The sequence below is a fragment of the Phyllobates terribilis genome, unplaced genomic scaffold (genome assembly GCF_046119375.1).
Source record: "Phyllobates terribilis strain yellow unplaced genomic scaffold, ASM4611937v1 Scaffold_12__6_contigs__length_324123572, whole genome shotgun sequence".
NCBI lineage: Eukaryota > Metazoa > Chordata > Amphibia > Anura > Dendrobatidae > Phyllobates > Phyllobates terribilis.
In genome coordinates, this window is record NW_027362772.1 from 202,393,865 (window position 1) to 202,407,691 (window position 13,827).

Below are 13,827 nucleotides of genomic sequence, written 5' to 3' on the forward strand. Positions count from 1 at the left end.
CAAAGTATTGACTTCAGGGGGGTGAATAGTCATTCACACTGAAGTTTTCAGTTATTTTGTCCTATTTTTGTGTTTGCTTCACAATAAAAAGAAAACCAAATGTTCACAGTTGTAGTCATGTTCTTTACATGAACTGATGCAAACCCTTAAAAAAAGTGGAATGCCAGGTTGTGAGGTAGCAAAACATGACAAATGCTAAGAGGGATGAATACTTTTGCAAGATACTGTATGAGGGCTGTAAATTGGTAGTTGCTGAGGTTGGCAATTGATGATCTTATCCTCTACAGCAGAGGTAATTCTTGGTCTTCCTTTCCTGAGGCGATCCTCATGAGAGCCAGTTTCATCATAGAGATTTATTATTTTCATAGCGTCACCTGAGGGTTGCATTCAAGGTTCTGACAATTTTCCAGATCAGCTGATCTTCATGTCTTAAAGTAATCGTGAACTGTTGCTTCTCTTTACTCAGTTGAGTGCTTCTTGCAATATTCTGGCTTAGAACAGTTGTGGAATAGTGGTCAGCACTGTATGAACTGTGCACCCAACACTGCCTTTGCAAAACAGACCTGATGTCTGCAAACACTTTCTCTTCTTTCTCTTGATGAGGCAAATCTGTTCATTGGAAGCCATTCTTGGTGGTGACCTGATGAAGCTGCTTGAGACAATGACATGGGGATGTAAAGCTGCCATCAGAGTAAAAGTGAGATACTTTGTGGAATCTAAGGTTTAACACATATTCTGGTTTGTTTCACATGTATTTCTTTACTCTGTTTCCATGTTACCTTTATGGTTTTGCTGCCTTCAGTCTGAATCTACAATGTGCACATTCCTATAAGAACAAGGAAAACCATTGCATGAACAGGTGTGTACACATTTTTGGCCGATACTGTATATACCAACTGTATACCTTTTTGATGATTCCAAAAAGTATGCAATACTCTAAAATTATAGTAATAAAATATTTTTTTCAGTGACAGAAAAGTAGAGGTTTCTTTTGTCTTTGTCATTGTTGTCTTTAGACAAACCCAAGCATGGGTGAGCCATTGACTTTCATTGTTGATCAAAAGATCTGTTCATAATCTGTCTTTAAAAGGACAGGCTTGGCTATTGAATATTGCAGAAAATATCCTGTTTTATGTTTGAACATGACACATCACATTCTTAAGACTAAACTAGTGAAGCCGCTGTAGCTGTTACACTAATGACTTCAGCCTAGCTATCTCATGCACTACACATTGATAATTTACACTGAGAAACTTCAATTGTTATAGTTATCTTCACCAAAATCCCCTCAATGAACAGCTAACTCTTTGGTCACAGACTACGAAAAGGTGTCTGTCACACTCCAGCATTTCCCTCATAATTGACACTCCTTAGTAGGGGGGAGGGGACATAACCTGCACAAAACTAGCAGGAAGAAAACTCCTCTTTGATTGAATATTAACTTGACTGTCTTGATGGAAAAAGAGGATATGGGATTAGAGAAGGTGTTGAGCAAAGATGTACTTTGGACCCTTCGGAAGGAATATCTGAGAAGATTTGAAGGAGAAATGAAGAAACATTCAGGTATAGAATGCACACAAAAAAAACCTTTAAATGGTTAGTTATCCTTTGGCTATCTTTACACCGCAGTATTTGGTCCAATATTTTGCATCTGTACTTGGTGCTAGAACTGATAGTGGAATCTAAAGAGAAAGAGAAACTCTCATGGAAAGATTTGCCTCCATTTTATGTTTGGTTTATCAGTACAGATACAAAATAGTGACCAAAATACTGCCGTGTGAAATGGCCTTTCACTGTCTTTAATATTTGTCTTAAAATGTACCCAACATATTCCTATTACTTTTTTGGGGAGAGTATTTGAAATCATGGGATTATATACTGAGTATAGAGAGGTGTTATTTGCCATTACAGATATTTCAGGAAAATAAATAGTTGTAACTAAAATGATATAGTGATCATTTATGAATCGTTCAAATAAGGAAATGCTAGATGTTAACATAAATCAATTTGTAACATAGGAAGAAAAATGTAGTTCCTTTTGGTTTCTAGCCTTTCATTGTTCAGTTTTGTGTTTTGTATGTACAATAGTTTTTGGCATTCTGCATCAGATGTACGTTGTCCACCATCACAGTCATTGATGGTTTTCTGTTAACATATTCACTGTTGTCTGCGTTGCATAACCAATGAATTTATGCTGTTATGCTTGAACTTTGTATCGTGTGATCACTGTTACAGACCTGTGAGTTGTATATAATAAAGTGCAGCTCTACCTGGTCTAATTTTGACGTTTGTGGCTTGTATCATCAACTGTTTTGCAGGTTCACGTATTTTTCTTTTAGAATTTACTCTCGATGTCTGTAAATAGACAAATCATATAATGCGTATTGTGTATCTATGTTTATTCCTTCATTACACCAGATGGTGTTATTATCAATGAGCTGACTGGCTGCAGTCATGATGAAGGCAATATGCCAGCATTTTAACATTTATATTGTTTAATACTCAGATCTGCCATGGATAGAGGCTTAAAACACAATAAAGAGTTTTTCGGTGCAGGGTTGCAGTCATACGGAATTGAAGATGTGGCCATATGAGCATATAAAACAGTCCTTACTCATTTGACATTATTTTTGTGTTTTATGCAAATAAAGTGCAATTACTGTACAAAGTTTTGCAACTTTCTTTAGATACGGTACTCTATATTTCAATTACTCTCCATGTTCAAGTGAATGAAAACTGAAGTTAGACCTGCTCTCAGTTGAGAAATGAAGCACATCTAATGTAGATCAGGGGCAAACATCCAGCTTGTGCAGCTGCTCCAGCTAATCAGGGACCATTGCAGGTAGGTCAGGACACTGATCCTAAACAGTGTTTGCCAGCACTGCCAATCTTTGCTCTATTATTGTCCTGTGTAGTTTCTTCCCATGCTACCATGTTCCTCTGAGGCAGAACTTTGGGGCGAGGTCACCCACTATCTGGCTGCTCTCAGTGGATACCTACATATATTCAATTGATTCTCATCTTCTTCTTGAAGTTTGTCACTGCTGGAATTCAAAATCAGTACCTGTGGTATGAAAGGTGGTCACTATAAGGTTATATGCACACAGCATTTTATAGAGCAAGTCTACTTAAAGGGAACCTAACAGGTGATACGGTGATTCTGGCTATCGTCAATTTTCATGGACAAGTCGTGAGGCAGGGGAGTCAAAAAGTCCAGGTTCAAATACCAAGAGTGTATGTCAAAGGCAGAACTGCAAGACTAAAGAGTAAACGGTCACAGTCCGAAGTCAGCAGTCCAAAACGGTGCAGATCGAGAAAAAGGGGCTAGACAAACAAATGGTCAAAGGCATGGTCCAAAGTCAGACAGCAAAAGATAAGAATAGCAGAACACTAACGCACAAGGCACGTACTCCACTAAAGAAAGCTACGACTGACAATGGTTTGATCATTGCCAGCCAGCTAAATAGCCAGTCGTTCACCCTGAATGGGTGACACCTGGAGAAAGCCCAGCAGGTCCAGCCTGTGATTGGGCTGCTGGGAAATCCTAAATTTGCAAGGCGACAGCCCAGTATTCCCCAGCCCCTGATTGGGCTGCTATGCTATCCATAATTAGCATGAGGATAGTCAGCATGCTCCAATCACCAATTTGGCGGCTGGCCTATCCCATTCACAATACTGACAGCCCCGTATACCCCTGCCATCTATTGTGCATCTGATCCATCACTCACTACTTCCCTAGGACACAGTGAGCAGCGGATTCATGACAGTACCCCCTCTTCTAGAGGGGGCCACCGGACTCTCAGGCTTCCCAGGAAACCTTAAATGAAAGGCCCTGACCAAACGATCATCCCTCAGAAATCGAGCTGGGACCCAGGATCTCTCTTCGTGTCCATATCACCTCCAATGAACAAGATATTGTACTTCGTATTCCAAACCTTCATTGACTGAAATGAGAGAAGGCGAGTATGAGGGAGATAATGCAGAAGGGACTAACGCCTTTAATAGAGATCTATGGAAAACATTAAAAATGCAAAGATAAGGAGGAAGTTTCAATCTAAAAGCCACAGGATTGACTACTTCCAGAATCTCATAGGGGCCAATGAACTTAGGACCCAACTTCGCCGATGGTACTTTATCAGAGTAGAAAAAGGGTACCTGGAAGTCTTGGTGACCCCCGCAACAATCACCCAGAATTAGGCGTTTCCTGACAGCTTGTTTGCTTGAGAGCGGATTGGACAGTTCTTTATAAAATATTCAGCGAGATCACACTAGAGCCACTCCAAGATTGCATCGGCGTTTCCTCTCTACAGCAAGAGAACGAGCAGCTCCAACTTCGATTGGTTCCATCTCAGGTAAATGTACATGCTTAGGACCCTGCTGTTCACCACGCCTCTCATGAATTCTGTAATCCATCCATATGGCCTGGGTCATGGCCTACTCCAAAGAATAAGGAGGAGCATGAAGAGCCACATCGTCTTTAAGAGCTTCGGAAAGGCCAATTGGCACCTGAGAGCCGCTTTATTCCACTGAACTTCAGTGGACCATTGCCGAAACTCGGTACTATAGTCCTCAGTGGTGCGGCTCCCCTGTGTCAGATTCATGATCTTTGCCCCAGCGACCTGAGTCCTGTTTGGTTCATCGTAAATTAAACCTAAGGCATCAACAGAAAGCTGTTCTGGGGCTTGTGGGGATAAAGAAAACGCAACATAGTATGATACCCCAATCCCCAAATACAGAATTATGACCCCTAGTCCCTCAAACACAGAATGATGACATCCACAGTCCCCCAAATACAGAATGATGATCCCCACAGTATTAGCTCCCACAGTCCCTAAACATAGAATATGACCCCCACAGTATGATCCTCAACACAGTATCATCACCGCACACAGTATGATGGCCCCCATGTTCCCCCAACACAGAATGATGACCTCCACAGTATGATTTCTAACAGCCCCCCCAACACATTATGATGTCTGTCACACAGTATAGCCCTCAACACAGAATAATGCTCCCCCACAGTATAATTCCTCACAATCCCAACCACATTATGATGTCCATCACACAGTATGACCCCTCCACAGTCCCCCAACACCGGATGATTCCCCACAGTCCTAAAACACATTATCATGTGCTCCCACAGTACAACCGCCACTGCCCCAACAAAGAATGATGACCCTCCCTCAGTTACCAAACGCATAATGATAGCCCTGCAAGTGAATGACAACAAAAACACTACTCACCCCGCACCCGTTCCCCATGGCACACTGCTCCAGTCTTTGTTCTGCACACTGAGGCTCCACAGCAGGCACGATCTAATGACATCATGCACACTGCACTGAGATACTGAGTTGCTTAGACTGGGGGAGTAAGGATCAGATGGCTCCCTCCTCCACCATTACATTCACTGGTATCTGCATGCTGAAGATGCAGATACTAATGAAATCTGGACAGAGGTGGGGAGGTCATCTGCAGCGTGCAGCCCTTTTGCTGTCCCAGTCTGAGGGCCGGAGAGAAGCAAAAAGCCAAAGGTCCGGTTGTGGCCCACAGGCCATATTTTGCCCAGGTCTAGATTAGAGGATTTTCTGATACTTGAATATTAATTTACTCTGTTGAATTACCCAGTTTTTAATTGATATTTTTATGTTTCTGTGTCTAGATATTGCTGGTACGCACATGTTATAGTGCCGATTGCTATTCATTTATTTCTCCCTCAGCACATCCCTCTAATGTCCAGTGTCTATTGTTGGTCTGAAGGGACCATTTCAAGAATACAGTTTTTTTGTTATCTGGATTCACTTGATCCCATGTACAAGAGGGATCAGCTGCTGAACATGTCTGACCATTAGCTTCGGCACATGAGAGAAACATTTGAATTGTATGTGCAAAATACGTTTTTTTCAGGCAGGTGAATCCGCTGAGTTTTCCAAGAACGAAGCAATTCAGAAAACTGGAGTTATTTTTTTCCTTTTTTGTTGTCTCCTGAGTAGTGTTGAGCGATACCTTCCGATATCGGGAAATATCGGATCGGATTGGATCGGACCGATACCGAAAAAGTATCGGATATCGCCGATTCCGATACCGGAAACCAATGCAAGTTAATGGGACAGAAATATCGGAATGAAAATAAACCCTTTCTTTCCTTGTAGGTTAATTCTACATGAAGGAAAACAACTAAGAATAATGTAGAATGTATTGGGGGAGGTGGGGGAGACAATAAAGGCATAGAGGTTTAGCCCAATCAAATGGAATAGCAGGAATTAATATTTTTTTTAAGACGTTCTGAGTTACGGAAATATTGACTATGTTAAGTATTTTTATATTTTGTCAGATATTTATGTTTCACTACTTCCATGCTCTTCACCTTCTTTTTTACTTCTCCCACACTTTCTCCTTCATCATCCTCAGCATCTTTTTCATCCTCTTCTTCTTCACCTTCTTCATCTTCTTCTTCTTCACCTTCTTCGTATTAATCTTTTTTTTTACATTCTTCATATTCTACTTCTTCATCTTCTTCATATGCTTCTTCTTCATCATATTCTTATTTGTGACAGGCATTCCTGTAGTTGTTATCTATAAAAGGTTGGACATTACACCTTTCGTTCTGCCCGTCACAAAAGATTTACAACAGGATTTGTCCGCGTTCAGTTTGGCCTGCAGCAGCAGGTCTTTTCCAGGGGCACCACGAGGAGGAACGGACTCACCCCCATACACTGCTTAGTCATCTTCTGCTTATAATTTAGATATTATCTTTTGCTCTGATTTTTAGTCTTATGCTTAATGTTCTTCCGCTTTTTGTTCTGCAGCTTCTTGTATTTCTGCTTCTTGGTTTTCTGTCTCTTGTTCTTCTGTATCTTGGTGCTTGTCTTCTCTTCTTTGTCCTCTTAGTCAACTTCTTCAGGGTCATCTTCTTGGTCTTCTTCAGGGTGGTCTTCAGGGTCATCGTCTTGGGGGGTCCTCGTCTTCGGGGTCCTCGTCTTCTTCGGGTTGGTCTTCTGGGTCCTCGTCTTCTTCGGGGTGGTCTTCAGGGTCCTCGTCTTCTTCGGGGTGGTCTTCAGGGACCTCGTCTTCTTCGGGGTGGTCTTCAGGGTCCTCGTCTTCTTCGGGGTGGTCTTCAGGGTCCTCGTCTTCAGGGTCGTTGTCTTCGGGGTCCTCGTCTTCTTAGGGTTGGTCTTCAGGGTCCTCGTCTTCAGGGTCCTCGTCAGGGAGATCCAGAGTGATTACCAAGAACCATTTCAAAAAGCTTGAACTTGGAAATGTAGCAGAAGGTACAAGAAAGCTGAGGAACTACCGAGAACCAGCTAACGGTACTGGAACCCGGATGGGTAGCAGAAGGTACAAGAGCCAATGGAACTGCCGAAGACCAGCTGACGGTACTGGAACTCGGTTACTAAGCAGGAGGTACCTGTGCCAGAAAGCACTACCAAGGACCAGCAGACGTTGGTGGAACTTGGATACCGAGAAGGAGGCACCTAATCCAAAGGCACTGCCGAGAACCAGCTGACGGTACTGGAACCCGCATGGGTAGCAGAAGGTACCCATGTAAAAAAAAGTTCAAGGCCGCGAGCCGGCCGCAGTTACCAAAACCCACAGTCCTACAGGGGGTGCTTGTCCTATAGGCACTATGGAACCAGCCTTCATTGCCAGATCCCGCAGCCCACATAGGAGTCACCTAAACTGCAGGCACCATAGAGTCGGCTAACCCGACCGCAACACGACAGGACAACGCATTGGAGGCAAAGTGACGTTGACACTACCCGGAAACAGCTGGCGTGCTGGAACCAGGCTGGGCAGGAGGGAGTACCCGTGCCAAAGACACTGCCGAGAACCAGCTGACGGTACTGGAACCCGGATGGGTAGTAGAAGGTACAAGAGCCAATGGAACTGCCGAACACCAGCTGACGGTACTGGAACTCGGTTACTAAGCAGGAGGTACCTGTGCCAGAAAGCACTACCAAGGACCAGCAGACGTTGGTGGAACTTGGATACCGAGAAGGAGGCACCTAATCCAAAGGCACTGCCGAGAACCAGCTGACGGTACTGGAACCCGGATGAGTAGTAGAAGGTACAAGAGCAAATGGAACTACCGAGAACCAGCTGGCGGTGCTGGAACCCAGGGTAAATACTAAAAACAGAGTGGAGCCAGAGGTGTAATTGGAGCAAGTTTTAAATCAGTAGTACAGTGGATGTGGACAAAGCAGGAGAATTTGCCGGACACACAGCAGGGGAACAGCTGACGTTACTGAACCCCAATAACACTGGAGCAAGCGTTGACTGTGCAGACGGCACTTCTGAGCAGCAACTAGCGGTATTGGAGCCCAGGGTAAATACTAAAAACAGAGGAGCCAGAGGTGTATTTGGAGGAGGTTTTAAATCAGTAGTACAGTGGATGTGGACAGAGCAGGAGAAATTGCTGTCCGCACAGCAGGGGAACAGCTGACGTTACTGAACCCCAATAACATGGCAGCAAGTGTTGACTGTGCAGACGGCACTTCCGAGCGCCAACTGGCGGTGTTGGAGCTCAGGGATAATACTGAAAACAGAGGAGCCAGAGGTGTAATTGGAGCAACTTTAAAATCTGTAGTAGTGAGAATGTGGACAGAGCAGGAGAAATTGCTGTCCGCACAGCAGGGGAACAGCTGACGTTACTGAACCCCAATAACATGGCAGCAAGTGTTGACTGTGCAGACGGCACTTCCGAGCGCCAACTGGCGGTGTTGGAGCTCAGGGATAATACTGAAAACAGAGGAGCCAGAGGTGTATTTGGAGGAGGTTTTAAATCAGTAGTACAGTGGATGTGGACAGAGCAGGAGAAAGTGCCGTCCGCACAGCAGGGGAACAGCTGACGTTACTGAACCCCAATAACACGGCAGCAAGTGTTGACTGTGCAGACGGCACTTCCGAGCGCCAACTGGTGGTGTTGGAGCTCAGGGATAATACTGAAAACAGAGGAGCCAGAGGTGTAATTGGAGCAACTTTAAAATCAGTAGTAGTGAGAATGTGGACAGAGCAGGAGAAATTGCCGTCCGCACAGCAGGGGAACAGCTGACGTTACTGAACCCCAATAACACGGCAGCAAGTGTTGACTGTGCAGACGACACTTCCGAGCACCAACTGGCGGTGTTGGAGCTCAGGGATAATACTGAAAACAGAGGAGCCAGAGGTGTATTTGGAGGAGGTTTTAAATCAGTAGTACAGTGGATGTGGACAGAGCAGGAGAAATTGCTGTCCGCACAGCAGGGGAACAGCTGACGTTACTGAACCCCAATAACATGGCAGCAAGTGTTGACTGTGCAGACGGCACTTCCGAGCGCCAACTGGCGGTGTTGGAGCTCAGGGATAATACTGAAAACAGAGGAGCCAGAGGTGTAATTGGAGCAACTTTAAAATCTGTAGTAGTGAGAATGTGGACAGAGCAGGAGAAATTGCCGTCCGCACAGCAGGGGAACAGCTGACGTTACTGAACCCCAATAACATGGCAGCAAGTGTTGACTGTGCAGACGGCACTTCCGAGCGCCAACTGGCGGTGTTGGAGCTCAGGGATAATACTGAAAACAGAGGAGCCAGAGGTGTATTTGGAGGAGGTTTTAAATCAGTAGTACAGTGGATGTGGACAGAGCAGGAGAAAGTGCTGTCCGCACAGCAGGGGAACAGCTGACGTTACTGAACCCCAATAACATGGCAGCAAGTGTTGACTGTGCAGACGGCACTTCCGAGCGCCAAATGGCGGTGTTGGAGCTCAGGGATAATACTGAAAACAGAGGAGCCAGAGGTGTAATTGGAGCAACTTTAAAATCAGTAGTAGTGAGAATGTGGACAGAGCAGGAGAAATTGCCGTCCGCACAGCAGGGGAACAGCTGACGTTACTGAACCCCAATAACACGGCAGCAAGTGTTGACTGTGCAGACGGCACTTCCGAGCACCAACTGGCAGTGTTGGAGCTCAGGGATAATACTGAAAACAGAGGAGCCAGAGGTGTAATTGGAGCAACTTTAAAATCTGTAGTAGTGAGAATGTGGACAGAGCAGGAGAAATTGCCGTCCGCACAGCAGGGGAACAGCTGACGTTACTGAACCCCAATGACACGGCAGCAAGTGTTGACTGTGCAGATGGCACTTCCGAGCGCCAACTGGCGGTGTTGGAGCTCAGGGATTACAGTTCAGGTGGTAGAAACATGAACAGAACAGGAGACCTGGATACTTTTGCCAACAATTATTTATTCTGGAAGAGGACTGACAAATTCATGAGAGATCCAGGCCTTGTTCATTTTGAGAAAAGTAAGCCGGTCAACGTTATCGGAGGATAGTCGCATGCGACGGTCTGTTAGTACACCACCTGCGGCACTAAAGACGCGTTCCGATAATACACTAGCAGCAGAGCAAGCTAGCACCTCCAATGCATACTGACTTAGCTCTGGCCATGTATCTAGCTTACAGACCCAAAACTTGAAGGGAGAAGAGCCGTCTGGGAGTACACTAAGAGGGCAAGACATGTAGTCTGTCACCATCTGACGGAAACGTTGCCTCCTGCTAACTGGAGCCGTCTGTGATGGTGTAGACATTTGTGGCGGCGGGGACACAAAACTTTGCCACATTTCGGCCATACTGGTCTTGCCTTGTGCTGAGGCGCTGCTTCTGCTCCCTCTTTGTGCAGAGCTTCCTCCACTGCCTCGACGCACTGAGCTGCTTTGTAAAGCACTAGCAGCACTGCTCTCAGTTGGAATGGAGAACATGATGGAATGCACCAGTGCGTCTTGGTACTCCCGCATTTTACGCTCCCGGTTCAACGGTGTTATGAGGCTTTGTAAGTTGTCCCGGTAGCGAGGATCTAGGAGGGTGGACACCCAATAATCAGCCGTGTTGAGAATGTGGGCGATGCGGCGGTCGTTTCTCAGGCACTGCAGCATGAAATCAACCATGTGCTGCAGACTGCCAACTGGCCAAGAAACGCTGTCCCCTGCTTGAGGCGTGATCTCTGCCTGCTCTGCATCACCCCACCCTCGCTCTAGATACTGACTACTAGAGCATTGTGTACCTCCCTCCTCTGGACAGATGTCTTCCTCATCCATTGACTCCTCCTCATCCTCCTCACAAAGTGTCCCCTGCCTAGGCCTTTGTGAGGAACCACGTTGCGCAGACTATAGAGAAGCAGATGGCATTTGTGACTCCTCATCCTCCACCTCTTCCAAAACCTCGTCCCTTAGTGCTTGCAGTGTTTTTTCAAGCAGGCAGATAAGGGGGATAGTCATGCTGACTAGTGCATCATCTGCACTCGCCATCCGCGTGGAATAATCGAAGGCACGCAAAACGTGGCAAATGTCCTTCATAGAGGCCCACTCAGTGGTGGTGAAGTGTGAACGGCGCGCACTGCGACTTCTTTGCGCCTGCTGCAGCTGGTACTCCATTACTGCTGCCTGCTGCTCACACAACCTCTCCAACATATGTAACGTTGAATTCCACCTGGTGGGTAGGTCACATATGATGCGATGTTCCGGAAGACGTAATCGGCGCTGCAGAGCTGCAATGCGTGATCTTGCATTGCTGGAACGCCGCAAGTGAGCGCACTCTATGCGGACCTTGTGAAGCAGTGCATCAAGATCCGGATAGTCCCTCAAAAAACTCTGCACGACCAAGTTGAGCACATGTGCCAGACATGGGATGTGAGTGAGGTTGCCTAGGCCCAGAGCTGCCACCAGATTTCGGCCATTGTCATACACTACCATGCCTGGCTGGAGATTCGCTGGCACAAACCACACGACGCTCTGCTGCTTGATGGCATTCCAGAGCTCCTGCGCTGTGTGGCTTCGATTCCCCAAAGAAATTAATTTTAATACGGCCTCTTGACGTTTGGCCACGGCTGTGCTCATATTGGTCACCATAACAGGTAACCGTTCACGGGTCGATGTGGAGATAGACCGTGACGGCTCCTGCAGCGCTGATTCAGAGGAACTGGAGTATGAGGAGGAGTCAATGTGTACAGACTGGATTCCTGCAATCCTTGGAGTTGGCAGAACACGTACAGCGCCACTCTCAAGATCTGTACCCGGCTCCACAACATTTACCCAATGGGCAGTGAGGGAAAGGTATCGTCCCTGTCCATGCTTACTGGTCCACGCATCGGTGGTCAGGTGGACCTTGCTACTGACGGCGTTTTGTAGCGCATGTTTAATTTTTCCCTCCACATGATGTTGCAGGGCAGGGACGGCTTGCCTGCTGAAATAAAATCGGCTGGGCACGTTGTATTGTGGGACAGCCAATGCCATAAAGTTACGGAATGTGTCAGTCTCCACCAGCCTGAATGATAGCATTTCAAGGGCCAGTAGTTTAGCAATGCCAGCATTCAGAGCCTGTGCTCGGGGGTGGTTTGCCGAGTATGGGCGCCTTTTCTCCCATGCCTGTGCTAACGATGGCTGTAGACTGGCCTGGGAGTGTGAGGATGACTGGGAAAGTGGTGCTGTGGGTGGAATTACACTGTGTCTTTGTACAACAGTGCCAGAGATTCTTCCATGGCGATCCTGTGAGGAAGCCGAACCAGCTGTGTGTGAGCTGGAGGAAGAGGCTACAACACGAGCTGAAGAGGTGGTAGGTGGCGCTGTAGGTTGGCCTAGGTCTTCAGTGTGTTTTTGTAACTCCACCACGTGCTTGGTCCGCACATGTTTCCACATATTTGTGGTATTGAGGTTGCTGACACTTTTCCCTCTTTTCACCTTCTGATTACACAGCTTGCATTTGACAAAGCAAATGTCATCTGCAACTGTGTCAAAAAAGGACCAGGCACTGCAAGTCTTGGGAGCGCCCGCTTTGGATTTTGGAAGAGCCATGCTCCTAATGGGTGCCGAAGTGGAGGCTACAGGCAACCAAGTCTGCTCCCTCCCTCTCCCTCCTTTTTGGGCTGTTCGGGGAATCTCTTCCTCAGAGCTGCTTCCACCACCTTCCTGTCCCTCATGCCATGATGGGTCAAGGACCTCATCATCTACACCACCCTCTTCAAACAACTGCTTCTCCTGGGTAGTCTCGACAGCACAGTACGCACCAGAAAGTGGCACCTGAGTCTCATCATCAGATGCGTACTGAGGTGTGCTGCTGACCATAGGCAGTGGCCCACCCGCCTCTTCAGATTCAGAGAGACAAAACGGTTGCATACTACCTCTTCTTCAAATTCTCGAATTCTGCTTGGCTGGCCCCCTCTTTCCAAGCCAAGAGATTCAGAGAACAGAAGTAGAGATGGCTCCTGTCCAGGGCTCTCTGACTGCCTGGGCAATTTGGCAGGTGGTGAAGAGACAGATGGGTGCTCTTCAGTGCTCAGGACCAGAGAGGATCTGGAACTAATTGAAGTCGATGCGTTAGCTGCCATCCATCCGACAACGGCTTCAATTTGGTCCTCCCGCAGCAGTGGGGTACGGCTAGCTCCTACAAAGCTGCGCATAAAGGACTGTTCCCTGGTAAAACTGGGGGATGCTGAGTCACTGGTGCCCGCAGCAGGCACAGAATCCCCACGTCCTCTCCCTGCAGGCACAGAATCCTCACGTCCTCTCCCTGCAGAAACTCCACGCCCACGCCCACGACCACATGCCTTACTCCCTGCCTTCTTCATCTTGGTAGACTGATAAAGATAGGCAGAAAAGTACTAAGGGCTTAGTGTGCTTATTCCTGAACAGCTGTTAACAGGTATAAGAAACACTAATTTTATAAAGTGTGGACTAGACTTTAATATGAGCTAATGTGGCCTACACAACTGTAAAGTGAAGTGTTTGGTGAACTTTATTTAGGTTTTTTTTGTCACAAAAAGACACTGGATGTGCCTAAAGATGTAATAACGATAGTATTA

At 46.5% G+C, this 13,827-nt stretch overlaps 1 protein-coding gene across 2 annotated transcripts in view; it reads left to right on the forward strand.

The window, feature by feature from the left end:
* Positions 1-1,417: 1,417 nt before the first annotated feature.
* Positions 1,418-13,827, forward strand: part of NHERF4 (NHERF family PDZ scaffold protein 4) — a 98,960-nt gene continuing 86,550 nt past the window's right edge. The window contains exon 1 of one of the 2 annotated variants that reach the window (XM_073656622.1): positions 1,418-1,563. In XM_073656622.1, coding sequence (XP_073512723.1) covers positions 1,455-1,563 — 109 coding nt within the window. In that variant the 5' untranslated portion in view covers positions 1,418-1,454. The remainder of the gene's footprint in view (positions 1,564-13,827) is intronic. The other variant, XM_073656623.1, reaches the window with a different exon arrangement.